General features: G+C 42.5%; 1 protein-coding gene across 1 annotated transcript in view; it reads right to left on the bottom strand.

Moving 5' to 3' along the window:
* The window catches only part of BMP2 (bone morphogenetic protein 2), a 51,663-nt gene extending 37,234 nt beyond the window's left edge, over positions 1 to 14,429 (bottom strand). Inside the window, exon 1 of the mRNA XM_038751511.1 lies at positions 14,355 to 14,429. Within this exon, the coding sequence (XP_038607439.1) occupies positions 14,355 to 14,359 (5 nt within the window). The 5' untranslated portion in view covers positions 14,360 to 14,429. The remainder of the gene's footprint in view (positions 1 to 14,354) is intronic.
* Positions 14,430 to 16,187: the final 1,758 nt, after the last annotated feature.

The raw sequence follows: 16,187 nt of genomic DNA, 5'->3' as shown, positions 1-16,187 counted from the left end.
AATAAAATGTGGAGAAGCAGTGTGGCCTGGTGGAAAGAGCCTGGGCTTGGGAGTCAGAGGAGCTGGGTTCTAATCCCAGCTCATCACCTGCCTGCCTTATGATCTTAGGCCAATCACTTAATTTTTCTGTGCCTCAGCTTCCTCACCTGTAAAATGGGGATTCAATATATTGCTCTCCCTTCTACTTAGACTGTGAACCCCATGTGGGAAAAGGACTTTGACTATTGTCTCTACCCCGTGCTCAGTACAGTACTTGGCACATAGTAAGCGCTTAACAAATACCACAATTATTTATATAATGTCTTGTTGCCTCTATTAGTACTAGGATGATGCAACTTGACATTTATGGGAAAGAATCTATTACTGTCCTGTTGTTAAAAATTGTTGGGTTTTTTTGATGCTTTGTCTACAGTCAGACCCCCTATCTAACCAAAGAGTTTGGCATCTTTTCTGTGCCTCGCCATTCATTTTTTTCTCCCGTAACTCTGATCCAATTCTGATTAATTTTGGAAATGTCCACTAGAGGAGTTAAAATCAGGCAGTCACAGCAGTTTGATATCTAACAAGCTGTGGAAACAACAAAACAAACATCAAACCAACTAGAAATAAAAGATGAAGTTATGCAGTCAAAAAGATAAAGTAAAATCTGTAAATTTTTTTTTTTTTACTTTCCAGACAAGAGTTGGGAGGTCCGAGAGGCCAACTGAAAAATATTCAGAAAATTATGAATCTGCCTTTCTTTGGTCAGTTTATCTGGGCTTAAAAAAAACCAAGGGATCCCCTAACAATGAAAAATGACTGCAAAAGAGACAGATGCTTATTTGTAAAAGAAAGATCCATAGGAAGCAGGAAAAGACTAAACCTCACAGAGATCTGCTGTGTCTCAGGGCTCCATGACAGAAGTCACCATTAGCCAACTGGTCAGGTTAGGTCACTGGTGGAGGGCAGAACATTGAGGCTGACCAGAGGTCCGAAGGATTGCCACCCATCATCTTGTTGACCCAGAACAATAAACATTGTGCTTTCAAAAGAAATGGGAAGAGTTTGGTCGACAAGGCCCCTGAACCCAGTTAAGGCCAAAGATCAGTGGTTAGGAAGTGAGCCCTGTGGCCATTTTGTGAAAAACATGTTATTCTTTTCCCTACCACACAGATTTACATTTGAAAATGAAAACATTGCCTACCAGTACATCCTTGAGGATTCCAGAAACTGACCCAAGAGCGGAGGGAAAGGTGATCTTTAAAGCAAAGGTTCCAGAATGGAAGGATGCAATGAAGGAAGAAGTTTGTCGGAGAATTTTAAAAGATGGAAATGACTTGTGACTCTTGACATGGCCCTGGGTTAGCCCTGGAAATTTGATAATGACTATAGCGCCTAGTTCTGAAAAATAAAATAAACAAACAGAATATCCTTCCTGCCTCCTTAACACTATAGATGATTTGTTGGTTTTTTTTTTTTTTTTTTTTTTTTTTTTTTTTTTTACTATAAATGACCCAAACCAGCAGGGATTTTAAATTTTAAATATCAGTGAGGGGGAGCCTAGTGGAAAGGGCATGGATCTAGGAGTCGGAGGACCTGGGTTCTAAATCTGATGCTGCCACTTGCTTGCTGTGACTGTGGGCAAGTCACTAAACTTCTCTGTACCTCAGTTTCCTCACCTGTAAAACAGAACAGCAACTGTGTCTGACTTGATTGCCTTGTGGCTAACCTGGTGCTAAGTACAGCACAAAGTAAGTGCTTAACAAATACAATAATAATAATAATAATAATTTTGGTATTTGCTAAGTGCTTACTATGTGCCAAGCACTGTTCTAAGCACTGGGGGTAATCAGGTTGTCCCACATGGGGCTCACAGTCTTAATCCCCATTTTACAGATGAGGTAACCGAGGTCCAGAGAAGTTAAGTGACTTGCCCAAAGTCACACAGCTGATAAGTGGCGGAGCTGGGATTAGAACCCATGACCTCTGACTCCCAAGCCCGTGCTCTTTCCACTGAGCCACGCTGATTATATAAGCAATATTATCATATCTCACCAAATTCACTCCTCAAGGAGAGCGAAGTCTGTTCAGCCTCATTCATTCTTTCATTCAATCATATTTATTGAGCGCTTGCTTGGCTAGGTTAGGGTATTGCTTCTGGTGACAATACAATACTTTTTTAAGAGTAGATATCAGGACGATGTGTTGGTAGGAATAATAATAATAGTAATAATTGTGGTATTTGTTAAGTGCTTACTATGGTCTTACTGTACTGGGGTACAAGATAATCAGGCCAGACATAGTCCTTGATCCATATGGGGCTCATAGTCTAAATAGGAGGTAGAACAGGGACTGAATCCCCATTATACATATGAGGAAACTGAGGCACAGAGAAGTTAAGAGACTTCTCCAATATTATATAGCAAGCGATTTGCAAAGCCGGGTTTAGAACTCAGGTCTCCTGACTCCCAGGGCCATGCTCTTTCGAAGGAATGAGTATAGCTAAGATTTGTGAGATTCGGTCTATTTAATTGGATCTCCGCTTATTTCTATACCTGGTTTCCAGGTAAACAGGAGAAACAAATGAATAGTTAAAATAATAATAATAATAATAGTTGTGGTATTTGTTTAGCATTTACTACGTGCTAAACTCTGAGATAGATATACAGGATAATCAGGTTGGACACAGTCTCTGTCGTGCTTGGGTTTCACAGTCTGTGTAGAGGAGAACAGGTATTTAATCTTCATTTTACAGAGGAGAAAACCTGGGACCAGAGAAGTTAAGTGTCTTCCCAAGGTCACACAGCAGGCAAGTGGCAGAGGCAGGGTTAGAACTCAGGTCTCCTGACTCTCAATCCCAGGCTCTTTCTCCTAGGTTATATGCTGCTACTCAGCTTCTGCTTAAAAAAAAGAATGATGTCATCTTCACCTCATTTAATGTTGGTCCCTTGCTCTGAGCTCTAAGCTTCTTTGCATGGCTAACTTTTGAGAAACATGATTGTTTAAAAAGGAAAGAGGAGAATATCAAAAAGACAGGCTGTGGAAGATGGGGGAATAAAACGACTTGCACTGAAAAAAAAATGTTTAGATAAATTTTGGTCACTTAAGAAATTGCAATATTTCCACCTTCAATACCTGGCAAGGTAACTATATTTAATAGTACCTCACTATTCACTCATTTATCGTGCATTCTTTCCATCTGCTAAGTAGAAGAACCATAGTGAACTGCTAATTATTTTTCCATCAGCTGGAAAATATTAAACTTGACCAATTACTGCAGAACTCTGGTAAGCCCTGTGGTGGTTGTAAGGAAAAATTTTCCCAGAAATTTTGTGTATTTATCCAAAGACCAAAGGTGAAGTAACACTGATCTCTGGTGCTCCCAACATTCTGCCAGTTTCTAGTGTGCAATGTTATTTGTTTATTGGTGGCTAGAGAACAGCTTTCAAATTGAGAAATCTGTTAATGCTTTGTGCTCTTGCGCTTTCCCCTGACATTACTTCTCACATCCATTCTTTGAAGAAGGTCAATGAATAGTGGTCTGAACAACAATTAAAGAGCTGATAGGTTAAGTGATTTATGAGTAACATGTCATAAATCAGGATGGAAGAGGATAGGAGTTGGAAGTCCTGCTAGATGATTTATTTTGGCTCTTAGCTATATAACCAAACTCTCACAATAGAGCTCATGAAGACCATATTTTCACGGTTGGTAATTTGGGCCACTTTACATATGCCCCTTGTATGCAACTCACCAGTGAATTTTGGGTTCTTAAATCAATTTCCCTCAATCTCTCTGGTGCTGATCCATTCAGCACCAAGGGCTAACATTACATATGTGTGGAGGGATATCTTTGCTAGGGCTGGAGAGAGGGAACCCTCTCCCGTGTCTTAGAAGCTAAATTCAGAAAGATGCTCTCCTGGGGGTCTGAGCTTGGAGAAGCTGTAGAATACACGGGTCTGAGGTAGCTGGAAAACATGAGATTCTATGTCAATTGATCAGTCCATCCTATTTGTTGAGTGCCTACTCTGTACTGAGGACTTGAGTAAACAGGAGAATATAGTAGGGTTAGGAGACACAATCCCTGCCTTTAAGGAGTTTACAGGCTAATTTACACATAAAAGAAGGAAAAATGGATATGTAAAGGAGTCAGTATCCCAGAGGTATGATGGAAGGGGGAGTGAGGGCATAAGTGATTAGTTGGTTCTGAAATTGCAGCAAGGGAGAAGAAAATATAATTGCAGTAGACCTTCTAAAGAAAATATGATCACAGGAAGCCTTGGAAAATAGGAATAGTTATGGTGTGGTGGTTTGAAGGGGAAGGGACTTCCGGGCAAGAAGATGGGTGTTAGTGAGGCAACACAGCAGGGAGAGATGAGAATGAGGCACAGTAGGTAGGTGAGCTTGGGAAGAATGAGGAGTGTGAGTTGGGGTGTAGTGGGAGAATGAGTAATAGGCAAATAATTGATGGAGTGCCTTAAAGGTGAGGAGTGAAGAGTGAAGAGAAAGAATTGTATACAGTCTACTTGCCTCAAGAATTATCTGGCATCGACCTGGGAAAATGCTTAGAAATACAGTGGTCCCCAGTTTTATCTTGAAGATCAATAAATCCATAGAGCTTTTAACACTTACAGTGTGCAGAGCACTATACAGAGTGCTTAGGAGAGTACAATCCAAGTTAAAGACACCATCACCACCAAGAAACTTCCAATCTATGACAGAATATCTTGTTCCACTGCTCTAGCAGCCCACATTCCCTCACCCCCCGTGGCTGCAGCCCTCAGCCATAAGGATAAAGTTAGAGGGATTCTGGAAGAAGCTCACTTAGCCAAATAATAATAATAATAATGATGGCATTTGTTAAGCGCTTACTATGTGCAAAGCACTGTTCTAAGTGCTGGGGAGGTTACCAGGTGATCTGGTTGTCCCACGGGGGGCTCACAGTCTTAATCCCCATTTTACAGATGAGGTAAATGAGGCACAGAGAAATTAAAAGTGACTTGCCCAAAGTCACAGAGCTGACAATTGGCAGAGCTGGGATTTGAACCTGTGACTTCTGACTCCAAAGCCCGAGCTCTTTCCACTGAGCCATGCTGCTTCTCTAAAGTTGCTAAATGGTCGACAAATCTAGGCCCAGAGAGATCTAAGTCAGAAACTGCAGAAAGTGGACTTGTGCTGGACATGGACACTGGGCAGTGTCCTCTCCTCTGAAAGCTTTCTTTTTTTTTCTAGCAGGGGCCATACAACCATTTACTAAATGCCAAACTGGATTGCTGCAACTCAAGCTGGACTCCAGCATGCTTTTAGGGCATTCTTATTGTACTCTCCCAAGCACTTAGTACACTGCTTTGCACACAGTAAGTGCTCAATAAATATGACAATGAATAAATTGTTTTAGTGAATTGAATAGTGCCCCAGTATCCTGAACTTACAAAGGCAACCCCAAGAAAGGTCTAAATTTACAACCTGGGAACTGCTTAGACCCTGAAAGGATCTGGCACAATTTGGATCTTGGGGGGAGTATATTTAGGCATACCTTATGGCATAACTACATAATGTTAATGATGGAGAGTGCAGCCTCATAGCAGAACAACACATGTGAAACTTTCCAGTTTGGGAAAGGAAGGGGAATAAAATTAACCTGAAATCTTAGGTAACACACTGGTATAAACTAACCTTGGAGATTTCAGGTACTTGGTCTGAATGGAATAAATAACTTCCCACTTATTCACTTATCTGATTCCTGGTTTGGCTCTCTAAATTATCTTCCCCGCCAGTCACATTCCCATAAACCCCTTTGCTTTTTTCCCCCTATTCTGAATGCATGGCAGTGTCCCAGTATTTCTGGCAACCCTCCTGGGCCAGCTGCTACATCTCCAGCTGTGGCGTCTGACTGGTGTGTTCCAAGTCTTCTTCAAGGTCATAAGATGCAGTGTATTCTGGGATGTCTCTAATGCTCAGGAGATCCAGAGAGACCATAACTCTCTTTTTCCTTTATAACCACTGTCAATTCAGTACCAAAGATAACACTGCTGAAGATGTTATCATCATGATCACTGCTTTGTGAAACACATATTGTCTTCCAGGAGCAGGCTAGGAGAAATACACACCTTGTTGCTTAACTAACCGGTATTCCACCAGTTTGCTAGGAGCTCTATAGAATTGGACTTAGTTCCTGACTAACAAGCTTGCTTGCAATCATCAGGTACAGTAAAACCTCGTTTAACACAGTAGTTGTGTTCTTGGAAAACACCACGGAACATGAAACCCTGTTATGAGTCATTGATTCAGTGGTAAATAGGAGTTTAGGCTTTTGAGGTCTTCGAAGGTCTGTTCACCAGGAGGGATGGGTATCCCTAAGACTTTTAGAACCCTCCCGGGAGGGGTGGGAAAGTGGTGGGGGAGTGGAGCTGGGGGAAGGTTAAAGGGAAGGAGAAGGAGAGGTGGTAAAAGGGAACATCCACTCTATAAATTCTTCCCTAAATATCTGGACTGGTGGTTTGCTGTTGCTTCCCCACCTCTCTGGTCGAATCTCTGGGCCACTTCCTGGGTATTCCTGGGTTCTGTGGGCTGGGAGGCATTGGAGATAATAATAATATAATAATGATAATGATGACATTTGTTAAGCGCTGACTCTGTTCTAAACGCTGGAGTAGATAAAAGATAATGAGGTTGTCCCTCGTGGGTCTCACAGTCTTAATCCCCATTTTACAGATAACTGAGGCACAGAGAAGTTAAATGACTTGCCCAAAATCACACAGCTGATAAGTGGCGGAGCCAGGATTAGAACCCATGACCTCTGACTCCTAAGCCCCTGCTCTTTCCACTAAACCACACTGCTTCGGTCTGGAAATTGGGGGAGAGGGAGAAATAAGAGCGGAACTTCCACACCTCAAACCGGAATCCCACCATGCCTACCCTGAATGGATGGGTTCTGCATTAGGCGAGAGACACCTTGTCTACATCATCCAAGTCACTCCAAATAATCCAGTCACATAGCTCCACCCTCCCACTTCTCCATCAATCATCCAACCTTCCCACCTCCAAGATTATTGAATACTTGGGTGTTTAGCTGCTTATGTTTAGGATGTTTATAGGTTTGATATTTCTGTTTAATTGCTGAATATAATGTTTAATCTCTATATTTCATTCTTCTGTCTATTTTCCCCACTAGAATGAAAACTCCTTGAGGACAGGATACTTTAATTCCCAACAGATTATAGTATTTGCAAATAATGGGAACTGGCTAAATATGATATTCTATGAAATGTTAACAGAGAAAAACTAGAATGTAAAATAACTTGGATATTTAGTAGTCGTAGTATTTTTCAGTGTATTCTTTCCTATTGCTTAATTTAGTGCTTTAAACACTGGAAGCACTTGCTAAATTCTACTACTATTTTTTATTGAGCACCTTGTGGGTGCAATGCACTGTAGTAAGCTCTCAAAGTGAACTCTCTAGACTGTAAATTCGCTGTGGACCCAGGGTACGTGCCTACCATCTCTGTTCTATTGTACTCTCCCAAGCAGCATGGCTCAGTGGAAAGAGCATGGGCTTGGGAGTCAGAGGTCATGGGCTCGAATCCCAGCTCTGCCACTTTTCAGCTGTGTGACCTTGGGCAAGCCCCTTAACTTCTCTGTGCCTCAGTAACCTCATCTGGAAGATGGGGATTAAGACTGTGAGCCCCACGTGGGACAATGTGATCACTTTGTATCCCCCCCATTGCTTAGCTAGAGAGGCAGCATGGCTCAGTGGAAAAGAGCTCAGGCTTTGGAGTCAGAGGTTATGGGTTCAAATCCTGGCTCTGCCAATTGTCAGCTGTGTGACTTTGGGCAAGTCACTTAACTTCTCTGTGCCTCAGTTACCTCATCTGTAAAATGGGGATTAAGACTGTGAGCCCCCCTGGGACAACCTGATTACCTTGTAACCTCCCCAGTGCTTAGAACAGTGCTTTGCACAGAGTAAGCATTAAATACCATCATCATTATTATTAACAGTGCGTTGCACATCGTAAGCACTTAACAAATACCATATTATTATTATAGAGGTGGGGTAGTCATATTAGGAATTCAGCATTCTATGCTCCTTTCCCCTCTTTTCCTCATATATCTGGTATGGTGGCAAGAAGGGAGGAAAACATGGATGCATTGACATTATGATAATTGAAGTTGGGGGGAGTGGGAGTGGGAAGAAGAGAGCAAAGACCTGAAAAATTTTATTAACTAAAATGGGTAATTCTCAACTTTTGGCTTACCACCAGATTTGCAAACTCAGGGAGGTCTGCCCATCACTAATTATCACATAATAACATGTTCCCAGGAAAAAAAAAGTGTTGTTAAAATACCACTGTGCTTCAGCTCTTAGAGGATGGAAGACTTCTGAAACATGATTCTATGGGGTTTCCATGAGGTTTAAAGGGAATAAATAACCACCCCACAGACTTTTTTTTAAAGTGAACATAGCCAGAGAAATGTCCCTCCCCAGGACAGTGTTTGGAAATAGCCGGAGTTGAGTTGTATATTTTAAACATGATGATGGGCCAGCTTGTTAGGCTGGCTGGCTAACTGCCACTCATGAGCAGACATTGAACCATTTGTGGGAAATGCAGTGCCCAATACTGCTAGTGTTCTGCCTTTGTGGAGCACTCAGTCAAGAGCGTTTTTAAGGACTCATGTTGGCTTATTTTCATTCCCTCTGAAGGAGATAGATGAACCTTAAGCAAGGTAAACTCTGACCTCTAGGGTGGGATCTACCATTTCAGTATGGTACAAACACTAGGTATCAAGGCATGGATCCATTATGAGCCCATTGTTGGGTAGGGACCGTCTCTATATGTTGTCGACTTGTACTTCCCAAGTGCTTAGTACAGTAAGTGCTCAATAAATATGATTGAATGAATGAATGAATGAAAGACTCAAGGCCCCTCAGTGGAAATGGGATACCTGAGGGGAGAGGATCAACCAAGGCCCCTGAAAGTTCCCCTAATAAGGGCGGAAGGTGATAGATGTGGTGGGTCGGGAATGCAGCCGCTTCCTTTATTCCCTCTCCCCTTAGATCCCAGAAATCAAAACTTACTCAGAGTAATCAAAGGTGTCTTTCTGACCAGTATATGACTAGGAAGTTCTCGTACTCCATGATGTCATTGGCTTTCCTAATCAGAGGACCTAGGGTTTTAACTTCATTCTGTCTATTCTAGGGCTGTCTCTGACAAAGAAAAATGGTGGCAGAAAAAGGCAGGACTGATGGTGGAAACTGGGGAGCCATGGCTCCAATCTTGAGGGAAATGGAATGGCCCACTGAAGTTGGGGCATGATGGGGCCACAGTGGGGGTGTGCAGGGATGCTTGAGGGAAATCCGGCCACCTGGAAAAAGTTCCCAGTCACCAGAAGGGCCGGGTGAATTTGAATTTAAACACTAAGCTGATGAAGTCACTTCTTCCCACAGTTTCTTTTTTTGTCTTTTCCTAAGCAGTCCCGATGTAGTCTGACGAAAGGACACAATGTGGGGGCTCTAAGTCAGCACCTGCAGGAAGTCAGCAGCATTGGGAATAACTGGGAAACACAGGCAAGACTTACTGTGCTAAAACAGAAAGGTTACGGTGCAAGTGGTGATTGGAATGCGGGCTATACTTTCCTTAGAGAGAGCAATTGATGCCTCATTTAATCTTTTTCCCCCCTTTTTGTATGCTTTCAGAATCTGCTAGTCTTAGAGTGTGTGGCTTAGGGAAGATGGAATTTCAGCACATTATCCTGACCTGGATGTCTCATGGTCTCTCTAGCTACTGAGCAGCAACTTAAGTTTTACAACTTTCTTGAGGACCTACATCTTTTGGAATCAAATCCCTCAATCAATCTTTGTGCAGAGTCCTGTACTAGGCATATGGGAGAGGACAAGAGAGTTGCAAAGACACTCAAGGAACTTACAATCTAGTTGGGGAGACAGACACTAAAATAAATTATAGGGAAGAGGGAAGCAACTGAGAAAAAAGATATCTGCAGAGGTACTGTAGGGAAAAGAGATGAGGTGAGCACCTAAGTGCTCAGGTGATGCAGTACTTAGGGAAATAGGTTAGGAGGTGAGAGATTTGTCAGGGAAGTCTTCCCGGAAAAAAAATGTGATTTTCATGACTTCGGGTCTACCAAGATGAGGTTTTGAACAAGTCATCATCTGAAATTCAACCAAACTTTTATTAGTTAGGATCCACCCTGAAAGATCTTACAGCAAGAAGCAGTGAGGTATAGTGGAAAGAGCATGGGCTTGAGAGTCAGAGGACCTGGGTTCTAAATCCTGGCTTGGACAATTGCCTGCTGTGTGACCTTGGGAAAGTCATTTAACTTCTCTGTGCCTCAGTAGCCTCACTTGCAAAATGGGGAATAAGACTGTGAGCCCCATGTGGAATCTGATCAACTTGTATCTACCTCAGTGCTTAGTACAGTGCCTGGCTCATGGTAAGGACTTAAAAATACCATTAAAAAAAAGATGATTTTCACCCAAACATCATCCTCTTCTTCAACATCCATGAGGAGGGAAGGAGGGATCTTTGTACAACTCACTGACACCAAGTTTGGTTTAAATGATCCACTGCATAAGGAATACCTTTCAAAAAAAACCCCAAAAACCCAGAGCTAAAGTTATTTGTACGAGGTATAATCTAGTCTTGAAAAGTCACTTGTCTATTTGTCTTAGGTAATGTGTTCTGCAGGGTGAGATTGAAAGCCATTGAATTTCAGTTCTCTACTTCTAAGTCACCAATTACCAATGGGTAAAGGATGGCTGGAAATAAGGAGTATTATTATGCCTGTTTTATTAATATACCATATGCCCTGCATTCCTCTGAAATAAAAGCACCGTATGAATTCAAATATTAGAAAAGTTTGCAAGCTGCTCTGCTGGATTGCTAGCTGAATGTTAAATTTGGTATGTGGATGGTGCTTTTCTCTCAGTGACCTCAAAATGGCTGGAAGTCCACAGGAGAAAGATACCACAAGCACCTAGGGAAGTTACTGGAAGACTCTCAGTTCGACTATGCATGTTCTTTCAGGGAAATATGTATATAAAGTGTAGTCCTGAGTTACCCACTCTATTCTCTATTTATAGAGAAGCAGTTTGGCCTAGTTGAAAGACCATGGGCCTGGTAATAAGAGGTTCTAATCCTGGCTCTGCCACTTGTCTGCTCTGTGACCTTGGACAAGTCACTTAACCTCTCTGTATCTTCATTTCCTCAGTGTAAAAACAGCATAAAAATCCTACTTCTTCCCAGTTAGACTGAGTGCCCCATGAGAGATGGTGATTTTGTCCAAATCAATAAACTTGTATCTACCCCAGTACTTAGAACAGTACTTGGTACATAGTAAGCTTCGATGATTATGAATTATTATTCAGATCACTGAAATTAGAAACTTCTAACAGTTTCTAATAGCTATTTACCTCTCTCCTCCACTCTTCCTTCCACCTTCTGTGTACTCTCTCTCTCTGTTCCTCCCCACTTCTCTCTGTTCCTTTCCCCATATTATCCCTCCCTGCTTCATCGCTCTCAAAGTTACCTAGGGTGATTCTGGAAAACGAGTATGCTAGTGTATACAAATGAACCTAAGGGCCTAGGGGTGAATATTTTGTAGGTAGATGAATGTCACTGAGCTGCTCACATTTTTCCCCACTTACTGAGGCAATGAGACAATTTCTGGTGACAATTTGAAGGCCCTAGGCTTAAAACAAGCTCAGACAGTGCCTTTTTCTTGGTCCTCTACTTCATCTTGGTTTATCACAATTAAATCAAGAACATCTTTAAAAAGCCAGCGCACTACTTTTCTAAATGAGTTACACGAAGCTGAAGAAACAAACTGATGTAGCAAGATAAATAAAGCAGCACAGATGTGGAAGGAGGAAGAAAAAAAAAACCCAAACTAGCCTGGGTTTATGCCAGTTGGTACATGTTTTATATGACATCTTGCACTAAAACGAGACTTAGCCAGTGTGTTCGACTCCGAGCCAGATTTTATTAAAGGTGAAAATCACGTTATTGTGAATGCCAAATGTGAAACCCGAATACAGCTTCAACCTGCCCCAAGACTTCAAACCCACTTAGTCTTCCTTCCTACTGTTACTGCTGGAAAGAGGACCAGTCCTGGAGCTAGACATTAACAGGAAATGCTCACTTCTCCCTAATCTCCCATTCGACAAAGAGGGACTGATCGGCAAAGGGGAACCTTTACGGCTAGCCACTGTGGCGCACACATGTGGTAAGAGGTCCAGGGCCTGAATGATGCAGCTGAAGGGTGGGGAGAAGGTTTAGGGCTTCAAATCAAAGCCACATGCCCTCAGCCTGTTACACAAGGAGCCAATTCTTAATTATTCCATGTGTGGATTATCCAGGCCTACATTTGCTTTCTCCCTTTGGCTGACCACCATTAGACTGCTTATTAGCAGGGGAAATACAGGGACCTGAAACTCAACTCAAACCAGTCAGTCTTGTTTCTTACTGACAGGTCTCGTAAAAGGTTTAGTGGGAGACGAGGCTGAAGTTTGGGGTTAAATGGATTTTTTTGGATTATCTGTGGATTTTAATTACCCATGTGCTCCATGAATAATTGAGAATTGGCTCTTCCTCTGGTGAGAAGGAAATCAAATTATCATTAAGAAAAGGATACTTTTCGCCAGCTCCCTTATTGGCAAATTTATGGGCAACATAAAACTGATGGGAATACCATTTATAAGTAAAGCAAAAGAATCTTTTTAATGCCTGCAAGATATACTCCATCTGGGCTGGTTAGCGTTCCCGGGGGTTGGATGTAATCACTACTGAATTTCTTTCTTACTAAATTGTGGAAGGGGCTCCAGATTTTCACTGAAATTAATAAGGCTCCCATGTTGCCATCTGTACCAGTTCCAAGTGTTTGTGAATTACATTCAAGCACTCCAGAAGGGCCACCTTTTCAGGGGAATGAAGGGAAGGTTTTTACATATTCTGTATCTATAGTTAAATGGATGATTTCCTTAGGGTCAAAGTACAGTTGTGTAATTAACTAAAGTCAAATCCAGGATCAGTATCTCATGTTTAGCTCACACTTAATGAAAAGCCACTCTAAATTATTTATTGGATGTCATACTTCAGGTTTTAATTTCAATATACTGTGATCCATATAATACATAATTTAAGAGTCAAATTCCAATTCAGTGTTTACCTATGCTTCTCCATTCTATGTCCTGTCTGCTGCTTGCAGTTTGTGCCCACTTTTCACATCAGTGATTTAGAATGGACGCTAGCACCCTCCACCTCTTCTCCCACTTCCAAAACCCAAAGTGATGTTTTCCTTCAGAGAAAGGTTCAACTATGTGAGCCCACTTTACAGACTGTGAGCCCACTGTTGGGTAGGGACTGTCTCTATATGTTGCCAACTTGTACTTCCCAAGTGCTTAGTACAGTGCTCTGCACACAGTAAGCGCTCAATAAATACGATTGATTGATTGATATTCAAGTAGAGTAAAAATCTTTTCTGCAGAATGATTTAACAGCCCACTCCTACCTTAGAAGTGTCCCTGAAACATGGCTTAGGTTAGAGTCTCAAGTGGATCTAGCAGAGAATGGCCCAAGTGTTTCTTTTTTTTCAGCAGCTCCATTCAAGGAGTCATTCTGGAGAGAGCACTTTCTTCCTTCCCCTTCACCCATGTTCGATTCCCCTGCCTCCTGCCACAACCCATTCATTTTGAGCTGAGTGTTCTCCACTATTTTCCCTTTCCTCTGTTGTCTTTCCCACCCGGAATTATTCATTAGCCTCTGAGGTGGAGCCCAGGTCTCCTCATAGCATTTCCTCTATTTCCTTTGCCTCTTAGGTAATTCCTGAGTACTCTAAAGAGCCAGTGAGTTCTAACATATACAGCTCGGAGATTTGGAGCTCTGTGCTGGAACAGCTTTACAATTACCGGTCCCCTGGCATCATTTCCTCTTGACTTTTTGGCTAAAGGGGAGTGTTAGAGGAGGAAGTGTGGTACGACACTTAAGACAGCCGAGCGAGAGTCAGAATCCTGGCTCCATACCCTGGCTCCAATCCTGACTCATTGTAAGATCAAGGCCAGTTATTTAAGTTCGCTCCTCTCTGCCTTCGTGGCTCTGCAATGGGGATTACTATCTCATTTGCCACCTACCCATCAAGTCTGCCAGGCTTCACTGAACAAGAAAGAGATCCAAAGTCACAAGTTCTTTGAGGAAGAAGATGATGCTTGCAATGGGCTTTCATAATCGGGAATGAGAGTACTATACTCCTGGCTTCTACTCAATATACACTTTTGATGTGAGAGTGGTCTTGGAATCACTGGGGAATCTGGAATAATATCAGAGGGGCTCTGGATACCAAATTTTGCAAATGGAGTCGCTTACCACATCCCATCATGCCTACCAGCCTTGTCTTTGAATGGGTGGAGAGGTCCAACACGGAACTTGTTGGCTTAGTAACATAAATGTGGTCAGAGCTGGGAAAAAGGAAAATGAGGAAGGAAGAAGGAGAGAAGGAAGAATATTAGGCATATTCTGTTTGCATGGTCATCCTCACCAACTTATTTATTTCTACCTGAGCCACAGCTGGAAATAAGAACAAACTATATAAGTGGCTAATAAAGGGAGGCAGGTCCTTTCTGGAGTCCAGTCATCACAGTGGGAGAGAGGAAGGAGCAATGGAAATCTCACTGGGAATGGGATAAAAACTTCTCTTTGGCCACTTTTACACCTATCATGTAAACCTGTCTCCCTTCACCCTACACTTTTCTTTCCCATGAAATTGGTGGCAGAAGGAAGAACCAGTGAGAGCTGTGTTGATCGGAAAGGCAAGTTTCATCTCCATCTCCTGTCCCCCCTGGCTACTACCAGAATTCTCTGGAAGCAATGAGTTGGAGTGTTGGAGCCAAGTTGTGGACTTGTGTTCCACATTCCCTCATGAATCCCATACCTCTCACATGCATAACTCCCCCGACAGGAGTAGAATTGAGGAAGCTATGATTACCCCCATAAAGGAATAGCTATTGTGTGTGCCATTCTTGTCACAACCTCAACATGGTTATGAACAGAAAATTCCCTGTAGTTCTAAGGGAGGGTTGGAACTCCCCTAGTCCTACAGGTAATGGGGGTTAGATGGAATTTCCCCCGGAGTGAGGAGCCCCAGTGAGTTAGGGCTGTATAGGAAAAATTGGAATCTCTTCTACCCTCATACTTCTAACCACCATGGTCTCCAGGGGGCACCCAAAAGGAACTGCGACTAGTTTTTTGTATTTTTAAAAAAGTATTTGTCAAGTGTTTACTATATGCCAGGCATATACTAAGTGCTAGGGTAGATACAAGATACTCGGGTTGGACACAGTCCCTGTCCCACATAGGGAGAAGTTAAATGACTTGCCCAAACTCAGCCAACATATATGGCCTAGTGAAGCACAAACATGGTCTAGTGAATAGAACACAAACCTGGAAGTCAGAAGGACCCGGGTTCTAATCCTGACTCTGCCACTTGTCTGCTGTGTTACCTTGGGCAAGTCACTTCACTTCTATGTGCCTCAGTTAACTCATCTGTAAAATGGGGTTTTAAGACTGCGAGTCCCATGTGGGGTATGGACTGTGTCCAACCTGATTAGCTTGTATCTACCCCAGCGCTTAGAACAGTGTCTGGCACATAGTAATCCCCTAACAAATACCAATAAACAAAATTAGAGCCCAGGTCTTCTGACTCCAGGCCTGTACTCTTTCCACTAGAATATTGAAGTCTCTATAATAATAATAATAATAATAAGACAATGGCATTTATTAAGTGCTTACTATGTGCAAAGCACTGTACTAAGCACTGGGGAGGTTACAAGGTGATCAGGTTGTCCCATGGGGGGCGGGGAGGCTCACAGTCTTAATCCCCATTTTACAGATGCGGTAACTGAAGCCCAGAGAAGTGAAGTGACTTGCCCAAAGTCACATAGCTGACAATTGGTGGAGCCAGGATTTGAACCCATGACCTCTGACTCCAAAGCCCGAGCTCTTTCCACTGCACCATGAGAGCTGTTAAAATTGTGATCAAGGCCTACAGGTGTGAACTTTTCACAGTTACCTGAAGATTCACCTGGCCAAATACCACAGCACTTCCCAAGGTGCTGTAGTATCTATTAGTAGTATTACTGTATACTGAGAAGCAGCGTGGCTCAGTGGAAAGATCACGGGCTTGGGAGTCAGAAGTCATGG

Source organism: Tachyglossus aculeatus, chromosome 9 (assembly GCF_015852505.1).
Source record: "Tachyglossus aculeatus isolate mTacAcu1 chromosome 9, mTacAcu1.pri, whole genome shotgun sequence".
NCBI classification, from domain to species: Eukaryota; Metazoa; Chordata; class Mammalia; order Monotremata; family Tachyglossidae; genus Tachyglossus; species Tachyglossus aculeatus.
This window is presented reverse-complemented; position numbering and strand designations above follow the sequence as displayed.